Below are 21,564 nucleotides of genomic sequence, written 5' to 3'. Positions count from 1 at the left end.
ACGTCCAGCGGCAAAACTGCGCCCCCCGGTTGGCGGGTGACGTTTAAAGCGAGGACTGCGACTGCCCTCGAAGTAGTTGCGCCGCCCATTCGTGATCTGCGGGTCAAGCGAATCGCTCGAGACGCCGGTCTACGGCAGCGGGAGCAGTTTACACGAACGCTGTCGCAAGACGTCACATGTTTGTCGCAAACGGTCCTTCGCTGGCTATGCGGTGATGGATGAGTGAATGTGCGCGGCGGGAACTCGCCGCCCTCGGAGCGTATGGAACGCGACCGCGTTCCCTTTTTGCGCGGCGTCTGCAGGAAGGCAACAATGCACTGCACATCGCCGTGCGGAACTGCCATCTGCACGTGGTGACCAAGATCCTGAACCACCTCGCCAACGAGAAGAGCCACGCGGAGGCCGTCGCCTGCGTCCACCAGGAAAATGAGGTGACGACGCCGCGGGGGGGGGCGGGGGGGGGGGTGAGTTGAGGGGGGGGGGGAGGATTGTGGTCGGGGGCTCCTCCATCTTCAGCCGAGGGGAACCCCGCGGCTTCTGTGGTGCAGATGGTAGCAGACCAGGCCGTTGTGGAGGGGGCTTGTGAAGGACGCCGCTAGTGGGCAATTGGATTGGAGGCAGTCGCCCTCCGACAACAACGGAGAGCGGAGGAGCGATGCTCGCGACAACGAGCGGAGTGCCGGGTGTCTAAAATGCAGCGAGCTGGCACAGTAGGGGGCATAGCTGGTGCATCTGCAGTCGTCTCATTCAGTTAACCCATGACACCTGGGTCTGTCCCGTGACCTCCTGTCAGCAAGCCTTCGACACGACACGTGGCCTCAAAGTGCACCTGGCCTGGCGCAGGCACCGTGGTGACGTCACCATCACTGAGTGCGTCACTTAGTGGCGGATGTCAGGTATTGATATTTCTAGCGTTATCGTATTCTCCAGATTATAAGATGCTGCAGAAAGCAAGATGCACACACGCGCACAGCTTTGGGCTCGTTTACAAAACGTTCATGCATTTTGTAATCGGGAGAATTACGGTGCCTTGGAGACTCCACGGAGACACCGAGGAGGCACCGAGAAGATTGAACTTTGTGAACGCGCCGCATCTTAAATGGGCAGAGATCAGAATCTTTATTTATCGTGGAGAAATCCGATGAGCTATGTGTTGCACACTCGAAATGAAGGACGTGGGCAGGTGCTCCAAATCGAGGGCAGACACATTTGTTGTGGTTAATAGCAATCTTGGGAAGAACAGCACCGTCACTCTGTAAAATGCACCAGCACATGTGTCACAAACAGCATTTCTTTCGAGTCGCCATTAACCACGTGACTGGTGTCCATGTCCGGTTATTCATTAACCCTGCCAGCCACTTACAGGCCCAACTCAGTCATCACATGCTGCTGTACACACATGCATTGATGCACTGCATAGCACATCAGGACTTTCACAGAACCACACTTTACTCCCTTGCTGCACAAGGATATCATTAAAAGAGTAGTCTCTTCCTAATGTGCCACATATGCAAGAATATTTTTCACAGATTCCCAATGGGGATGGGTCAGAAGGTTGCAACAACAAACAGTGGATATGGAGACGTCTCCTGGGAGATGATTCAGAATGGCCGGGGGTGTCTCCTGTCCTCTTGGCTGGTCATCTAAATGCTCGAGAGAACACAGCGAGGATGACAAAGAGTTTGTTCCAGATACCTAATAAAGTTTGACTATAACTCTGACTTTTAGAATAACGGAATGGGGCTGTTTTCCTTGGTGGAGGGTTCATCACGAAAAATGAGTTTTACCGGAGCACTGTTTGTACACCTCGACACGCCTGCGCACTTTGTGCCATCAATTGTGTCGTCGGTCATACCCCATTATTCATTCTTCCCCCACATACAAACTGAGGGCGTGTGAGTGTTTCACAAAAAAAAACCACGGGCACTCGGCCGGTTGTGTTGCAGTTCGGGGAGACCCCGATGCACCTTGCTACCGAGATCACCAAAGACGAGATACACAGCGACGGCGAGGACATCAAAATAATCCAGCTGCTGATGGAGTACGACTCTGACATCGCCGCATCTACCAAAACCGTGAGTGCATTTACTTTATTCTCATGCATGTTCTTCGCCACCGCCCGGCCTACCTACTGACCTACCGACCTACGCACAGTCACCTCTTGCCCAGGAGGGATTGGCAGACGTGGAACCATTTGCTGCGTCAAAATGCACGCGCTTGCACGCATGATCCTCCCTGAAATGATTTTTCTTCACACCTGTCTAGCAACACTTAATCACATTTTAGTCAAGGTCATGAGGTCATCACGACTAAATGATGTTGACACCGCAACTTGTGGTGTCTGCGTTGTCGATCGCGCTATTGCTTAGCCAACATGTCACCTCCCAGGCCTGCTCTTGCAAGTGTCCCACCATCTGGCCTTAGTGCTTTGCAAGCAGAATCAGAATCTTTATTCAGACTGAAAGAACCCGATGAGCTATAAAGCTCTTGTTCACAGATGTCTGGTAGGGGCAGGTCAGAAAGTTACAGCAAAAAAACAATATAAAACCGATAGCAGTGCAAAGTATATGAAAGCTAAACACGTTACACCCCGTTTCCTGTCTCTGCTCTCTTACGCTTTTCCCATGTGCCCCACCCATCGCAGCGATACTGAAAGTCCAGGGGCTTCGGTTTAGCCGTCTCTTTGTTAACTTTAATCACCTGCACTCTGCAATCAAATGCAAATGTGCTCTCATTCAAATTCAGGGTTTTTGTTGAATTGGTTGTGAGGTATGTTCACACCACTCGCAGTCTCTCTTTGATTTGCTTCCCACTTCCACCAATGCCCCCTGTTCTTTACAGCCAGCATGCTTTCTGTGTAATGATGTTCAATTAGTTGCACACAATTGCTTTTCCACGCAAGGGTCAACCCCAATTAGTGCAGTTAATCAATGATGTGCTTTATTTAGATTGTAACATTACCAAGGCTGTTTAACGTGTAGAAGGCTTTCGCGACCAATATTATCCATAATAGAGGTTTTTGGGTTAGATTGTGTAGTATTATGTGTTCTATCCCAAAAACCTCTTATGGATTCAATCTAGATTTGAAGTGACTTTACCGAAAGAACCAAAGAGTATGCTCTTATGGATTCCCAAGGCAACACTACCATAGTTTACCCTGACCCCTTGGTCAATCGTGAATCATATTTGCTCAACACAGTGGCTTGCATACCTTAGCAAATAACACAGAGAAGGGGCTGATGAGCACGCAGTGAGGCCGATGGAAGTTCACGCACTGCACCAATAACGTAATGCGTTTGGTGTTTGAAGCTATTGTCACAGCGCAAGGCTTTCACGAAGGCGCTATGATTCAGGGACACAGGCTGCAGTAGTTTCACAGCCAGGGTCCATGACCTCCAGGAGGAGGTCACCTTTGAAACGGCCGGATCGTGACTGAACAAGGGCTTGTTTTGGCTCAATGGGCCTCGCTCGAAACAAACTGACTGGAATTCAGGAAATATTTTTAGTTGAGAAAATTTGGACCATGACAACGGCGGCGCACAATCTTCTTCTTCCGCACGTTTGTCCCACTCATGTGGGGTCCGCTGTCCTTGCCAAACTTCTCCACGCTGCCCTGCCCTGCGCCATCTCTCTTATTCCGCTCTTCGGTGCCACCGTGTCTGGTCGCACCACATCGCCCCCCTCCCACCTCCTCTTCTGCCTTCCTCTTGATCTCTTTCCTTCCACTTGCATCACTTGCACCTCCTGACCCACATGATTTTCCCGTTGTCTCTCCACATGACTGAACCACCGGCGCACAATTGCTCGCAGGAGCCTCATCTCTAAATGGAACAACACTGTTGGCCTTTCACAGAGCGGTACCTGTCTTCGAGACTTGCGAGACACGATGGCCCGAGTTGAGTTTGACCGCGAGTTGAACCTGCAGCCCCGTTGAACAGGAGGCAAAGCCGTCACCTCTGCGTCACCCGGACCGTGAAAGCTTCACTCACATAAAAATGATATTGATATTTCAGTATGTCATTCAATCAATTTTTTTTTACTTTCAAGAAAATGGTAATGCAACCTAACGTTCTTGTTGTTGTTGTTGTGAAACAAAGCGGCATTGTTAACATGGATGGAGATGAAAATTTTAATTCCCGTAGACTATCATCCTAGATTTGTGGACCTATTATAGTTTGTTTATTCCAGGCACATAAACGTCGCATTGCACACAATGCCCATGTAAATATGGAATTATTGGAGAACACAGCTCGCTATCGGTACACATTATTTCACTTACAGGTCATGAATTAGAAGTTAACCCCAGCCCTTTCCTCTTCAGGCAGAGTGCGACACATAGGCCCCGCCAAAGCGAAATGGAACAAAAGCTGAAACGCATGAAATAAATATTGAGAGATGCATGCCTGGATATTCATTGCGAATCAGAAAGGATAACTACGCATGGATCAGGAAAACGAATGCAACTTCGAGACGCCATATTGACCGTTGACAAAATTAAGTTGACTTGGCTGGGACATGGGAGAAGATGAATGGGAATGGGCACAACTGGTGATGGAATGGCACACGAGGGAGGGGACGCGCCTGAGAAGAGACACGGCATCGAGATGGAACAATGAGATCAACTCATAGGCAAGAGCGCGATCAGAATCAGAATCTTAGTTTAGACTGCAGGAGAAATCCGATGAGCTATGAAGCTCTTTGTTTACACAGATGTCCTGTATGGGCGGGTCACTGAGTTACAACAGCAAACAATGCAAACAAAGAAAGATAGGAGTGCAAAGTAGAGGAAATGGTAAGCAACTCGCTAAATGAACATAAATAAGTGATACATAAATTAACGATGTAAGTCCGATTAATCAGGATTTGGCAGGGCAGCAAAAGCAACAGCAAAACCATCTCAGTCCACAGCAAGACAACACCACGCAGCAGTCCCGCAATACAATGGCAATTTAACATTTAACTATCGACACGCAAGTTATAACGAAAAAAAGATATATATAAACCAAATTGTTAGATATTTTTATTATTTTATTATTTCCCTTCTACGTGACTTTACCGAAAGAACCAAGAATATGAATCCCCGTAGTCACGAAAGCTTTAAATCAAAAGTTAGTCAACGGTTTGATCTCCCACGAAGCTTATTGTCCACCACAAGCCATGGCAGATGCGGGTACCTAACGCACAAAGGCAAAATGAAAAACTCTCCAGTCGGGTGCAGACCAGAAAATATACAACGACGCAATGCCCGATTCACAAATACGACGTTGACATTACAGCGATACACTTCTGCTGGCTCCTGACGCGGTTATCTGAGCTTGACCATCTGAATGTGAAATTGTAGTTGTAGCTCTGCGTCTACATTAGCCACGCGAAAGAAGAAGACGAATAAGGGGATGTCGCGTTCGCGGGGTAAACTATGGGCACACCCACCCACCTATTCCGAGACATCTGACCAGCATGGAAGTTTCGTCTCTCAAGAGCAGTGGTTCTTAACCTGGGGTGCACGCTCCACCTGGTGGTGCGAGATGCCCTTTCTTAGGTGTGAGAGACGTGGGGAGATTTTTTAAATAAGGTAAATCATTCTAGATTTGAAGTTTTCGTGACTGCAAGGATCCATACTCTTTTGTTCTTTCGGTAAAGTCACGTAGGTGAAAAATAATAAAAATAATACAATTTAAATTTAGTTATTTTCATTTTATTGTTATTATTATTATTTTCATCTACGTGACTTTACCGAAAGAACCAAAGAGTAAGGTAAATCATCACATGAATCAAGCACGGGCACGTAAGTACAACTTCTTTGTTTCATCAAACGTATGTATTTATTAATAGTTTACACTTTGTAATGATTGAGAACCAAGCCAGGCTGCAGTAAAAATGAAGAACCACTGCTCTAGAGCTCCCACGAGGGCAGGCTCTTCTACGAGCAGTGGAATTAGACAAGTAATTGCAGGCCTGTACCTCTAACGTTGTGCTTCTCCGATACCAACTGTTCGCGTTGTGAATTGCGCTCCAGTTCACGTCACAATCGTATGCTGTGTTGTCGTCGCGACGCCGTGTGCAGACGTGCGAGTCTCCCCTTCACTACTGCGCACGATCGGGCAATGCCGAGATTTTGACAGAAATGCTGAAGCACATCGGCGCAAACCAGATGCAACATGTGCTGAACAGAGCCGACCAGGTAATTCCTTAATCCGCTGCGCGTGCACACACACGGAGCTCTCGGCGATGGGTCGACGCCAACGCAGACGCGCCCACCCAGCCGTGGAAATGAAAAAGTACAAAGTTACTGGGTCACGGGTGCAGTTTTAAGCCAGGTTTATGAAGGGTTATGCCAATGCAATAGGAGTGGTTGTAGGGCTCCACGGTGGCGAGATGTTAACTACCTCGCCTGGTATACAGGAGGTCGTGGGTTCGATCCCGACCCTGACGCCCGTTGTATATTTTGAGTTTGCGTGTTCTCTTCGTGGTTGTGTGGATTTTTCTCCGGGTCTTCCGGTTTATCCCTCCACATTTAGAATCAACATCTCGCGTTCAGAGTATTTGGCTGCTATCAAGTTCCACAGATATCATCTGTGGCCTGGTTGCTTCTGAAAACGCGCTTACATAGCGGAGTGGGCCTTACTTGGTGGAAAAAAATTAGTTTTAGCTTTAAATCTTGACTTGAAGCTTTCGTGACTGCGGGAATTCATATTCTTTGGGTCTTTCGGGTAAAGTCACGTAGATAGAAATAAAAATAGGCATCCGTATGGGTGGCTTTCCTGTAGACAGAGTGTCCCAATCGAAAAGAGACCTGATGGCTCCTCAATGGGACACTGTCTACAGGAAAGCCACCCATACGGATGCCTATTTTCATTTCTATCTACGTGACTTTACCGAAAGACCCAAATAATGTTTTAGTTTTCTTTAAAACATCAAAGTCTCTTTAAGGATAAATTGAACATGGAGCCGTCAACTCCATTGATGGCCCTGAGCTCATGGTGGCGATTCCATATTCGTATGGTGGGTGCCAGTTTATCACTGGCAATCACTGTTGACTTCCCACAAAGTCGTACGGGCTCAGCTGACCCTGGACCGAGATGTGAATACGAGAGCTCTGACACAGCGCCGCCCAGCTGTTTACATACAGACAGCTACAATGAAAATATGGTTACATTCAAATACACGTGTCTTTGTGCGTGTACAGCTTTGTTATCAATCCACTGCTGCATGCAAACCTCCCAAGGCTTGTGGTTGGACGTTGGAGTTGTTTTAGCCCATACCTCGCCACGCTGGTCAGTGCTGATTAGTGATAGCAATACATCTACGGTCAGAATCATTTATTTAAAAGGTTTGCGTATATACGAGTAACGTCATGAATGACCAATTAACACGAGCAAAAAAAAACTGCACACGAAGGCTGGGTGGATTGACCGAGAGCGGTCGCTGATGCTGCACGTGTAGCCAAGATCGGTGCGCGAGTCACTCCGCGGCGTTTGCTCTGGTTCACAGAACGGGTGGTCGCCTCTACTGATGGCTGCGGAGAAGGGGCATGTCGAGGTGGTCAGGATCCTCCTGAAAAACAACGCAAGGGTCGACGTGTTTGATGAGGTGAGGTGGCGCGTGCACGTCGGCTGCCTCGAACATCGATTTCCACTCGTGAAGCCCACACGCTCTCGATACCAAGATCCAGGATGGTCATGTCTACGCGCCGCTTCTCGGTGGCAGCCCCAACAGTCTGGAACGATATCCCTCTGCACATTCGCAGCATCACCTCAATCGCCTCCTTCAAGAGACATTTAAAAACTCACCTCTACAATCATGCTTTTGAGCGACTCTGAGCTTGGCTCCACGCCTCTGAGTTGCGGCCACTACGTCTGCAAATTTGCGCGCGTTACAAATTGTACTATTATTATTATTAACTCGGTACGGCGATTGACGGCAATGCCAGAGGGGTTTTGATTCGGGTGCTGCTGCTGCACGCTTGTAAACTAAACTGTAATACAGGTAGGAACAACAGTTTCACATTGCCCACCAGGGATTATTTGTCTGTCTGTCGTGCACGAATGCGCTGTCCAACCAAGTTCCTACCTGCCCACTCCGAAGGAACGTGTTTTTTTTTGTTTTACCAGGTAAGGCCCACTAAGTTATGTAGCTCTTTTTCATAAGCGACCTGGCCATAAATGAGCTACCCAACCAAGGGGAGAGAGACATGCAAACTTCAAATATACAGGCATCGGGGCCCCGATCGGGACCGACCCCATGACCTCCTGTATAACAGGCGAGGTAGTTACCACCACTCCACCGTGGTGCCCAGCACTGTGGAGGCAGCAGCGAGGTTTGTGGATCACGCCCTCACTCATGAAGCTCCCAAACGCCGCTGGGCTGTGAGGTCGCCATCTTCTGACTTGCCCGGGTATGGCAGTACAGCAAGTGGAACACATTCCTGCGGAGGGAGCTGGTAGGAACGTTGGGTTGCTCGGTCAATGGCCAGGGTCAACGGCGGCGTGGTGTATTCCGCAAATATGTCCGACTGTGAGGGCGGGCACAAGCCGGCGTGAGTAGGTTAAACGTTGTGTTTTATAAGGGCACCACGGGGTGACCAGCCTCTCCCCACCCAGCCTCACCCCTCCGACCCCCCACCCAGCCCCACCCTCCCCACCCAGCCCCTGCCCACCCTCCCCACCCAGCCCCTCCCCACCCTCCCCACCCAGCCCCTCCCTCCTCACCCAGCCCCTTCCTGCACGACGGACGGACACAATAATCCCCTGTGGGCTGGTGGAACCAGTGGGTTCCTACCAGTATTAGAAATATGTGTTTGCTTTTGTGATACATTTTATTTTAAACTGGTAGCTACAACTCTATTTGTATAGATACTAATACTATGTATTCACATCGCGTTGCAGTACTTGCAATGATGCAGTCCTCTCTATATATTAAAATATTGAGGACTGCAAACCCAGGCATGCGAGGGGGAAACACTCTATCCCATCAGATGGAACAGGTTGGAGTCTTCATGTTCGCTTCACCACCTTCTCGTGGCGAGCCAGGGTTATGGGCCCTCCACGTTGGCCACGTGAAGGGAATTTCGCAATATTTGCGTGGTGATCCATCAACCCTGGCTGCTGCCACCACAAGGCTGGGTTGCAGGCCACGCCACGTGCAGCCTAGCCACCATCATGTACAGGCTGCCCTGAAAGTCAGGACATATTGGATTGTTTCGTTTATTTAACACTGGCATTACAACATTTTAATTGCTTAGTCTTCGAGGCAATATTTTATCTATTGTCATTAGTAATGTCTATTTTTCTTCTTCCTGTGGGGTCATCTAAATTCATTTAAAATAGAATGCATGCATGCTTTAATGTTAATGAGAGTGAGTTTGAACATTTGTTAAAATAAATGAAATCATCCAACGTGAATTGTTCATATAAATATAATAACTCTGTGTCTTGACATTCGGAGCACCCCCTTGTGACTTTCATCGCGTTTCACGTGCTCCCGCACGTGCCCCACGTGCCCTCACGCGTGCGTCCACTTGCTCACACACGCCCGTGCCGCCTCAGCTCGGCAAGGCGGCGCTGCACCTGGCGGCCGAGAACGGCCACGAGGGCATAGCCGACATCCTGCTGTGGCACAAGGCCTTCGTCAACGCCAAGACCAAGCTGGGCCTCACGCCGCTGCACCTGGGGGCCGAGCGCGGCTACAACCGGCTGGTGCGGCTGCTGTGCGAGACGCACCACGCCACCATCGATGCCCTCTCGCTGGTCAGTGCATGGCTTCAGCTGCTGCCGCTGCTGCTGGCTGGCGAGCTGGTCGGGGCGTTTGTTCGGCTCTTTCACCTCCACCTCGAATCCCACACGCTTCCTCACCGCAGTAGTTGTCGTCGTCAGGAGTACCCAAATCCTTGAGACCCTGGGTGGCCAATTCGCTCACTGGCAGTCCGTTCCCCGCATGTATCACTCTTCTATCACGACTGCCCTGGTTACTGTTGCCACGAACTTCAATCGTTGATTCCGCCACCCATGTTGAGGACTCGGTCCCTTTGCTGCCATCACCGCAGGCCATCGCCTCCTTCCTTCTGTCTAGATTCGCCAGTTGTTGGAGGGAAAGCTTGCGACCTCTGTGCTTTCCACGATACAGCAAGGTCTTCTTCATAAAACTTGGCCTCCAAGTTGCTTATGTTATGCTTCCATGAAATTCCTTCCATACATATGCAGCTGTACTCAAAATCCAGGAGCTTAATTTCGGGACCCACAATGCTGAGAGCAAAAAAAAAACCCACCGAACTTCCATTACAATAAGTATTGAAAATATGATGAAAACAATTGATTTCCCGTTCAAAATGTATTGATTTCCTTTCCTTAAGCAGGTAGAAGGCCATTTATCTCCATTGTTAGAAAGAGCTGAGAGGTCTGATTCACACAAGGATGATTATTGATCTCATAATGATAGGAAAACTTTACATTTGGGTGTTGGGACATGACAGGGTGTCCAAATCCAGGCATTCAACAGGAAACAAAAAAGGGTTGTGGAGGGTAATTGGATTTTTTAACAAAAGGATATAAAAAAAAACAAAGACAAAGATTCTCCTGTAGCCTTCACAGACTGTTTGGGCAAGTGCTGTTAGCAAGCACATATGAAGGCCGGCATGGCACACGAGTGGGTGGGTAGCCAGCATCACGCCCGACTGCCTTTGTCTCCCCGGTGGTGATGTTTACACACCGCACCAGGTACTCATTGGAGGCTGAGTCGACCTAGGGGAGGAGGGCCAGGACCGGCTTAGATAATCGTCACTGGTGTTGGCTATGAGCGGGAATCGAACTTGGTTCTCTGGGTTCGTAGCACAGCCTGCTCAACTATCATGGATGCTGCATATGCTCTATACAATTTACGCATACACCATATAAGACATTAAAAACAATCGGGCACAGACTGCAGTGTCCTAACCACTGTGATATCACTTTACATTAACTGTTAATCCCCCTCCGCCATACAAGGACACATATATACGGCCCGTTATGTCAATCCACTGCTGGATGAGTGGGCTTCCAAAAGCCTTGTGGGCTATCAGGGATTGCTGGCCATACTTCCCCACGCTGGTCAGTGCGGCTTTTTGAAGGTGGGCAGAGTGGATTTTGCTGCACTGCAGAATCCACTGTTTGGGTTTTGCATTACCAGTCTGTGTTGCTCTGTGTGGTGCGTCTGTGCGTCTGTTGATATGCAGATCAAAAGGACGCCCTTGCACCTGGCAGCTTTGAATGGACAGCTGAATGTGTGCAACAGCCTCCTGCGCATGAACGCAGACATCAACGCCACTGACATTGTGGGTATAGCGTGTTGTCCGGGAGCCCGCCACTCACTCACAGAGCGTTCCGTTCTGAACCGCAGGGCTACCCCTACTCAATGTCAGAACGTTGATTCGATTTCTGGTTAGCTCTCCGATGTGGTTGTTCGTATAGTACCGTGTGGTCAGCATGATGTCCCGAGTTTTGCTCCCAGCTGCTGGAAGCTTCTGTAGAAACGAGTTTCCCACTTTATCCTGCTGTGAGATACATGAGAGCCTCCATTTGCACCTGCATTCAAAAAACCAGATGTTTAAATTCTGCACACACGGCTGAAGAATGAATTCCCTGATGAAGCTCCCAGCACGTGGGAGTAAAACGTCCGACCTTGTGCCGGGCACGATCCCAACGCACGTCGGAGAGCCACAGAGCAGAACCGCGACAGCCTACGCAGTAGTATTGATTCGATAAATTTTTCGATTTAAAGCTTTCGTGACTGCAGGGATTCATCTTCTTGGTTCTTTCGGTAAAGTCACGTAGAAGGGAATTAATAAAATAATAAAAATAAAACATAATAAAATAATTCTCACGACGTTTCGGCCACAATGCAAGACAGCGACTGAATGACGCTGTCTTCCCGACAGACCTGAGGACGGCCGCTTGCGTTGTGGCCGAAACGTCGTGAAAATAATTGTATTATGTTTTATTTTTATTATTTTATTATTTCCCTTCTACGTGACTTTACCGAAAGAACCAAGAAGATCGATACATTTTGTTTTACATGGACTCGAACACCTGAGACAAAGCTGGATTTGATTTTAGAGCATTCAACGTTACAAACAAAAAAATGCTCTCAGGTTTTGTTATGTCGTATCAAGTTAAACAAAGGGCGAAATCGTTTCAGTGAAAAATGGTGCCGAGTTTCAGTGTAAGGGCAAAGGCACGCTTTGATTTTATTAGTACACCTTTCTTGATGTATGTACGTTGAACATCTTTTGCACCATATGTAGCCAATCATGCTCATCGGAGGTGCGGGGGGAGGACATCAAACTAAACATAAAAAGCAGTTTTAAATAAATGAGTTTTCAAACTAAATTTAAAAGTGCCTAGCTCCAGTGGCTTCCAATATCAGATGGTCGCAGAAGTACATCTGAAAGCGTGCAATTACTAAATATGTTGACTTAAAGCTTTCGTGACTGCAGGAATTCATATTCTTTGGGTCTTTCGGTAAAGTCACGTAGATAGAATCAATAATACAAAATAATATTTATTATTTTTATAATTTTTTCTATCTACGTGACTTTACCGAAAGACCCAAAGAATACTAAATATGTATCATGCTAGAAGATGTTTTTTTTCCCCCCTAGAATTCTGTCTCGCTTCATTAGCCTGCACATGGCATAGTTTCAACGCCACGTGTGCCCTATGGGTGATCTCTCCAGATTCAGGTACCTCGGCAAGAGGAGAGGGCAGAGCAGGACGATGCATTTCGGCCAATTCGTAAATCTCGCGGGCCCAACTCACGCCCTCGACTCGAGTAAAAGCACCGACGACAGACCGACCCTGGCATCTCGTGTCCGTTGCTTTAGCGCAGAGCCCCCTTGCGGTTCCTCGGTCGAGATGTGTTATTTTGGGAGGATGCTCCTTCCAGTGTTTGTCTCCCAGGTTGTGGAATGACCTCCCAATTGACATCAGAGAAGGTGGTCGTTTATTCACGTTTCAAAGGGCTGCTGAAGACCCAGCTCTTTGAAAGCTAGTTCCATGGGTTTCTGCATGGAACGAGGTTTCGTGCTCGGAGTGGGTTCATTATCCCGGTTTGTGGGTTTTCATTCTGCATTTGTGGTCTCTTGGTCCAGGTTTATCGGGTTGCTAATTCAGGATGTGGGTTTCGTAGTCCAGGTTTATGAGCTATATAGCCTAGGTTTGTGGGTTCGTAGTTGGAGGATCAGGATTCCCAGTCCGGTTTCTGCGAGTACGATGTTCATGGTGCAACATGTAGGGTGTTCATGGTGCAGGTTTAGGGTGTTCATGGTGCAGTGTGTATGTTGTTCATGGTGCAGTGTGTAGGGTGTTCATGGTGCAGTGTGTAGGGTGTTCATGGTGCAGTGTGTAGGGTGTTCATGGTGCAGTGTGTATGTTGTTCATGGTGCAGTGTGTAGGGTGTTCATGGTGCAGTGTGTAGGGTGTTCATGGTGCAGGTGGAGGGTGTTCATGGTACAGGTGTAGGGTGTTCATGGTGCAACATGTAGGGTGTTCATGGTACAGGTGTAGGGTGTTCATGGTGCAACATGTAGGGTGTTCATGGTGCAGGTGTAGGGTGTTCATTGGTGCAGCGTGCCGGTCGAGGTTGTGGTCAAGTGGAGTGCACCATGAACGGCGTCTGATAAGGAAGGTGTTGCAGTTTTTAAAATCGGGCTGAAGATGCATCTCACAATCTCTTGAATATGTTTAAAACCGCGTAGACTTTTCTTCGTGCATCTCAAACCGTACCGACGCAACCTGTACGTTTCGCACACGAAAGCGCTCTCTGTGCGGAAATTTTCATCGCGGCGGACAAAGTTCGCCCTGACCGATCTCTCCGCGTGGCGTGTGCGGCGGGGGGTGGGGGGGCAGCACGGGCAGACGCCGCTGCACCTGGCGGCGGAGAACGACCACTCCGAGGTGGTGAAGCTCTTCTTGAAGCAGCGGCCCGAGCTGGTGACTTCGGCCAACGCGTCGGGCTCCACGTGCGCTCACATCGCCGCCGGCAAGGGCAGCGTCGCCGTCGTCAAGGAGCTGCTCAAGTTCAACCGCGGGGGCGTCACGTCCGCGCGCAACAAGGTTGGTGTTGGTGTACGTTGTGTGTGCGTGGTCGTGGTGGTCGTGGTGGTGGTGTATGTTGTGTGTGCGTGGTCGTGGTGGTGGTGGTGTACGTTGTGTGTGCGTGGTCGTGGTGGTGGTGTACGTTGTGTGTGCGTGGTCGTGGTGGTGGTGTACGTTGTGTGTGCGTGGTCGTGGTGGTGTACGGTTGTTGCGCGTGTGCGTGGTCGTGGTGGTGGTGGTGTACGTTGTGTGAGCGTGGTCGTGGTGGTGGTGGTGTACGTTGTGTGTGCGTGGTCGTGGTGGTGTACGGTTGTTGCGCGTGGTCGTGGTGGTGGTGGTGTACGTTGTGTGTGCGTGGTCGTGGTGTACGTTGTGTGTGGTCGTGGTGGTGGTGGTGTACGTTGTGTGTGCGTAGTGGTGGTGTACGTTGTGTGTGCGTGGTCGTGGTGGTGTACGTTTGTGCATGGTCGTGGTGGTGGTGGTGTACGTTGTGTGAGCGTGGTCGTGGTGGTGGTGTACGTTGTGTGTGCGTGGTGGTGGTGTACGTTGTGTGTGCGTGGTCGTGGTGGTGGTGTACGTTGTGTGTGCGTGGTGGTGGTGTACGTTGTGTGTGCGTGGTCGTGGTGGTGGTGTACGTTGTGTGTGCGTGGTGGTGGTGTACGTTGTGTGTGCGTGGTCGTGGTGGTGGTGTACGTTGTGTGTGCGTGGTGGTGGTGTACGTTGTGTGTGCGTGGTCGTGGTGGTGGTGTACGTTGTGTGTGCGTGGTCGTGGTGGTGGTGTACGTTGTGTGTGCGTGGTGGTGGTGTACGTTGTGTGAGCGCGCATCGTGCGCGGTGTGTGTGTGTCGCGGTTCGCGCGCTGCGTTACGAATCCGGCGACCCCGGTTCGATTCCCGCTCACAGCCAAAATCGGTGATGAATATATGAAGCTTTTCTTGGCCTCCCCTAGGATAACTCAGCCTCAAATAAGTACCTGATGTGTGTAAATATCACCACTGGGGAGACAAAGGCGGCCGGGCGTCGTGCTGGCCACCCACCCCCTCGTGTGCCGTGACGGCCTTCATAGGTGCTCGCTAACAGCACTTGCCCCGACAAGTCTGTTCAGGCTCTACGGGGGATCTTTTTGTGTGGCCTTGTGTGTGGCACCTCCTGATGAGCTCGGTTGGCTACGTACGGCGCGAAAGAAGTTCAACGAGCGCTTGGTGGTTTCGCTCGTGGAGCCGGCGGCTAAGGTGGCCACGTGCTCCCCCTCCCCCCCCGGTGTTTGCCCAGAAGAGCCTCGCTTGAATGGCGAGGCTTCCGCTACGTGGGCATTGTTTGACGGTTCTCCTGTGAGTTTTTCTCAGGGTGAAGTTTGCCGCGCGTCGGGGAAGTTTTTGACAATTTAAGCGTTTTTATCTCAGCCAGCAAGTGGCTGCGGGTCGAAGTAAAGTCATCGAGCGCGACGGTGACTCCTCACCTTCCTAAGGGGCCGTCCATAAATGACGTCACGCATCTAGGGGGGGGGGGGGTCAGACATTTGTGACGTTGTGTGACGAGGAGGAGGGGCGAGGGGGTTTGAGAAATGTGACGTCACATCAAAATGCGCAAATTTAAATGAATATAGACAACACGTTGTACTTAATTAAATATACTTTGTAATAAATGTTTTCTCCTACAAAATCAGAGTGCAGCGCCACATTAAATACGCACTACAATGACAATAGTTTAAAGCGATTTGAAGCATGTTTTATAAAAATAAATTGGTGGGGGGGGGGGGGCAGAGCTTTGTGACGTCATATTTGAGGGGGGGGGGTCTGACTTTTTGTGACGCCGTGTGACGATGAGGAGGGGGGGGGTCAAAAATCGTTCAAAATCGCGTGACGTCATTTATGGACGGCCCCTGCCTTTGGCAGCAACTCGAAACTAGCAGCCAGAACCCGGCATCGGATGCCGGGTGAACCGCTCGCGAATCGCTTCCCTGTGCCCCAGACAAACGACTCCACGCCGTTGCATCTGGCCGCGGCTGGGGGCTACGCCGAGGTGGTCAAGGTGCTGCTGGCAGCTGGAGCTGCTGCGTCCGAAGAAAACTCCGTACGTGTGTCTCACTCAGGCCGCGCTGGCTCTCCCATTGCACGCATCTCCTCCGATTAGCACGGTTGGCTACGTGCGGTGCGAAAGAAGTTCAACGTACATACATTGCATTGTGGGAAATTGGTGCCGATGATTCAAACGGACGGTCTCAATGAATCACTCGATGACCTCCAAGCACCTTACTCATAAGAGATATAAAAAATACTTTAAAAAAAACACGCTTTAATGAAATGTACCGTACGAGTAATGGCAGAACTCCACGACTCCATGAAATGGCCCCGAGGCTTGCCGTAACGCAAGGGGTCGTGGTGATTTACAGCCAACGTGAGTTGAGCGTGGACAATTAGACCCAAGCCGAAACATAAAATATACAAAAGATTGCTTAAAAATATATAGTTTTGTATTTTTAATGATAGAATATAGTATTGTCATCAGTATGACATAAGTATACCAAGTTTGCAGTCGATACGACATCGGGAAGTGGGTTAAAATTGAGTTACAAGATTTGAGGTTACGACAACAGACAGAGTTGAGGATACAACAGACAGAGTGAGTTAAATAAAAGCGTGTAAATTAAAAAAGCTTTTTTTTTCATGTTCGCATTGTGACCGCTCTCTAAACACGACAGAGCGGTGCATTGGCTCAGCTGCCATTGGGTCGCATGCAGACCTTGCGTTTTGTAAACATCCGCTCATGGAAACGCATGAACGCTAAAAAGCTATTTTTTTTACTGAGAGGGTTAAATGGCCATGCTGCTCATGGCTCGGAGGTGGACAATGCTGAGATCTCGGATTTGAATTTGGACAGTCACTTGGGAAATAGGTGATTGCTGCGAGTTGAAAGACTTCACTCAGACACCAGCAACAACTGCATGGAAAACATTATTTACACTTGAATACGATTAAGCAGTGGTGTACGAGAACTAACTCGTTTACTCTCATCATTAACATTGATTTGTAATCGAAAACATGCTCCAGGTTAATGGTTCGAGCAATATCTTGTGCTAACGAAAAATGTGCTTCATTTCATTGAATCTAGCCCTGCTCTAATAGTTTAATTGTTTATAATCATTGCTGCAACATGTGTACTGTTTGTAGAGACTACTGCAGCAGTGACAGAATCAGAATATGTATTTATACTGGAGGAATCCGATGAGCTATAAAGCACGTTTTCACTGATGTACAATTCCTACAACTACTTCACCCGCAATTCTATTTGATGCATTTCCATGCCTGTTCACAGTACGAGTGCAGAAATCGCCCATCACCCATTGTGATGTTTCCGTAACTTTATTTTGTTGTGAGCGGTTTTTTAAAGTAAATTGATAATGAGCACGACTTTCGTATAATGTCTTTGATTTAATATCGACTAATGCCTGTGAACTGCTTTTCGATTTATTCCGTGACGCTTCATTGTTTTTTAACTTGCCTATGTTTTTTTAACATTATTTAAAAAAACATTTTTTACCCGGGGTCACTCTTGAAAAATACGCACTCCTCTTCTTCCTCGAGTTCTCGCCCGATTCAATCGAAATAAACTTCTTGGTGAAATGCACCGATTTAAGTGACGCCAAAAGCAATTCTGCCAGCATCGTCATCATCATCATCTTGTGGGGCCATTCCTTGACTCGATGAATCAGTTACTGGAGTACGAACATTCGGCTCATGACAGTCTCGATAGTTCACATTTTACGTGCAGCAATGGGCGATAAGAGAGAATGTTCTTACCACAACAACCTTTCGGCATTCATGGGTCTGCCTGCAATGCACAGCGTTGGCAAGTGTTGCCAATTGTTAAACCGTGGTTATGCTTCAATGTAATAGTGGCTCTGCTCGCACTGCAGGAAGGCATGGCCACATTGCATCTGGCAGCGAAAAACGGACACGTCAACGTGCTGGAAGCCGTCAAAGACAACGTTTCTTTCAAAGCTACGAGTACCAAGGTGAGGTTCACGGGCAACATCGATGCACCCACTGCTCAGGCTCCCGGAAAAAATATCCACGTCGTTACATTCGGCATAATTATCTGCTTACATCGGATTTGCGTTTGCGGTGGTGCCGCGGTTAGCACGCTGCGCTATGTACCCAGCAACCTTAGTTTGGGTGCCGCTCACAGCCAAAGCCAGTGGCCACTAGACCAGTGATAGGCCACCCCTAGATTAAGATTAATCTAGCTTTAAGTACCTGCAACCGTGTTTAAACATCAGCCTCGGGGAGACAAAGTTGGCCGTGCCGGCCTTTATAGGTGCTCGCTAACAGCACTTGTCCCAACAGCCTATGTAGTCCGCACGGGGGATGTTTGTCTTTGTCTTATTGTGCACGCATGCTGGTGAGTAACCACGTGTGCATTGTGTACGTTGTGCATGGAGAGAGGAGATTTAGTGGCTTGCACATTGAACTACGATTCGAGCACCTCAGATGCAGTTCGATTCCTAGCCTGGCTTGCACACTAGTGGCAGATGGTATTTCAACATTGCCGGGAGGGACATAACGTAGGTTGGCTGAGTATGAAATGGGTGCCCATTACGATGTGATTAAGATTCGTATGTTTATTTCCCCAGCAGTTTAAAACTCTAAGCATTGGCCTATTTATTTTGGTCATTTATCATGCTTTTAGCTAACTTAGTATTCCTGAAATCATGTCGTGCGACACGTAATATGTTGTGTGTTGCATATATTATCACCATAAGACCATATCGAAAATGTATTTTTACTTACATTATATTAGATGCAGTCGTAGGTGATGTGACTTACAATTAGACAATTGTGAGGTCATACCTGTTCACAGGGGAAGACTCTGCCCATCATTTCTTCAGAGTGAATTAAATGAGCACCATTTTATTTTTGCTGAAGATAACAGTGGTTGTTCTATGAGTATATATTGGGCCCCCTGCCACAGGACTAGGGACTTCACACTACTGGCTCAGGACTGGCAGTGGAGTAGAGCGTTGCATCAAGTAACACTTTTGACTTTTTCACCTCCTTATCGCTGGCACATCGGAGCTGAGCCACCGCCTGTGCCCACTGGCTGTTTGCCGTGCCGAGCAGGATCTAAAACCGCGATCAGCTGGCCTCGCAAGACGAAATATGAATCTCGCTTGGTGGCTTAGGAGGGGGGGGGGGGGGTTTCAAGGGGTAGGGATAATGACGCCGTTCATTGTCTGGCACGCCACGTCAGTACGGACGCAAACACACAGTCGTCACCGTGCCACCCACGCGCGTTTCGACGCGTTCACTTCGCTTGTCATCGGCGGCACGGCTCAAGGGTTCCAAAGGGAAGGAACAAGCACGCAGCCCCGACACGGCTTGGTTGCAAGTCGGCCCATTAGGGGCCGTCGATAAATGACATCACGCGATTTTGGCCGATTTTTGCGCCTCCCCCCCCCCCTTCGTCACACGGCGTCACAAAAAGTCAGACCCCCCTTCAAATATGACGTCACAAAGCTCTGCCCCCCCCCCCCCAAATATATAAAACATGCTTCAAATCGCTTTAAACTATTGTCATTGTAGTGCGTATTTAATGTGGCGCTGCACTCTGATGTTGTAGGAGAACACATTTATTAAAAAGTCTATTTAATTAAGTAGAACGTGTTGTCTATATTTATTTAAAGTTGCGCATTTTTACGTGACGTCACATTTCTCACCCCCCCCCCTCGTCACACATCGTCACAAATGTCTGACCCCCACCCCAGGTGCGTGACGTCATTTATGGACGTCCCCTTAACAGATCCCCGTGTTATCCTACCCTCCGCGTGTCGCGCCGCACAGACCGGGATGACAGCGTTGCACGTGGCCGCTCACTTTGGACAAATAGACATTGTGCGGGAGATGCTGACCAAGGTGCCGGCAACCGTACAGAGCCAGCCGCCAAAGGCGTCTCTGGACGCGTCGTCGTCGTCGTCATCCAAGAGCACTTGCACGAGGTAGGGCGGCGATCATTGCCCAAAGATAATCATGACGAGCATATCACGTACCCGCATGGGAACATGCACGAACATGCATACGCAAACACCCACGCACACACAAAGTAACAACTGGCACGCACAACTCATAATTACACACACATACAGAAACGTGCTCACACACAACAACAACAACCGCCATTCGCCACTAAGTGGCGATGACGTCACCACGACGCTTGTGCCAGGCCATGTGCACCTTGAGGCCACGTGAAGTGTCGAACGCCCGCTGGCAGTAGGTCACGGGGCAGACCCAGGTGCCATGGGTTGACTGACTGGCACGCACAACTCATAATTACACACACACACATACAGAAACGTGCTCACACACACAACAACAACCGCCATTCGCCACTAAGTGGCGATGACGTCACCACGACGCTTGTGCCAGGCCATGTGCACCTTGAGGCCACGTGTAGTGTCGAACGCCCGCTGGCAGTAGGTCAGGGGGCAGACCCAGGTGCCATGGGTTGACTGATTGGCACGCACAACTCATAATTACACACACACATACAGAAACGTGCTCACACACGCGTACAGTTACACATACATACACAAACAGCAACATGCACCGTTGTCAATACAGATCTACCACTGTTCTCCTTAACAATGGATTTGCACCACCAAGAGAGACAGAAACCAACGGCTGATGAGAAAATCGAATCTCCTCGAAGCCTGGTGGGCACCCGGAGGGTAGACTGATCATCGACGATTCCTGTGGATGCTGCCAAAGCGTTATCGGAAGGCTGAGTGCTAAATTCCTCTCCCCCCCCTTCCCCCCCATTCTCTGTCCTCTCTCTGTGCGTGTCGCAGTCAGGATTCACTCCACTGCACCTGGCAGCTGAGTCGGGGCACGAGGGCCTGGTGCGACTGCTGCTCAACTACCCGGGCGTGCTGGCCGACGCGCAGACAAACCTGCAGGTGAGGGGCCCCCGTCGTCGCAACAGCTCAACGTGTGCCCAGGGGGCGTCCGCCGCCACGGAGACGGAGCGACGGGATCGGAGCGTGCGGCCGGAGCGAGGAGGAAAGCAGAAGGATTGGGCCTGGAGGAAGCCTAAAATCTGGCAGTCGATAGACAATGGCTGATGACGATGATGAACCTTCGAAACCACTTATACAAACCTTTTGTAGGCCTGGGTTTATAAAATTAAAAGTTTTAAATATTTTACCCTTAATTTAGCCCAGGGTATGAAATTATTTTATAAAAAAAAAAATCGGTATTTTTTTAGTGAGATGTACAGGTGGGTTCCGGTTTACGACGGTCCACATTTACGACGTTTATATGCCACCTTAGATCGATTTACGGACACATCTTCCGACACGACTGAACACACTTGAACAGAGGCAGCCTGGCTTGCGATGTGACTTGGTGTGTTTTGTGTGGATTTTTACCTTTTAAACCCCGTTCAATATGACTGATAAACGGAAAAATACATCGGCAAGAGATGTTTCTGCCGTTTCTACTGT

At 49.2% G+C, this 21,564-nt stretch overlaps 1 protein-coding gene across 1 annotated transcript in view; it reads left to right on the top strand.

Moving 5' to 3' along the window:
- Nucleotides 1-21,564, top strand: part of LOC133349220 (serine/threonine-protein phosphatase 6 regulatory ankyrin repeat subunit B-like) — a 90,274-nt gene that overhangs the window by 55,508 nt on the left and 13,202 nt on the right. Inside the window, 11 exon segments of the mRNA XM_061562528.1 lie at nt 303-431; nt 1,947-2,075; nt 6,065-6,181; nt 7,492-7,590; nt 9,546-9,746; nt 11,207-11,305; nt 13,878-14,084; nt 16,038-16,139; nt 17,983-18,081; nt 19,907-20,046; nt 20,904-21,018. Coding sequence (XP_061418512.1) covers nt 303-431; nt 1,947-2,075; nt 6,065-6,181; nt 7,492-7,590; nt 9,546-9,746; nt 11,207-11,305; nt 13,878-14,084; nt 16,038-16,139; nt 17,983-18,081; nt 19,907-20,046; nt 20,904-21,018 — 1,437 coding nt within the window.

This window comes from Lethenteron reissneri, chromosome 29, assembly GCF_015708825.2.
Source record: "Lethenteron reissneri isolate LAM-NWPU_2019-01 chromosome 29, ASM1570882v1, whole genome shotgun sequence".
Taxonomy (NCBI): domain Eukaryota; kingdom Metazoa; phylum Chordata; class Hyperoartia; order Petromyzontiformes; family Petromyzontidae; genus Lethenteron; species Lethenteron reissneri.
This window is presented reverse-complemented; position numbering and strand designations above follow the sequence as displayed.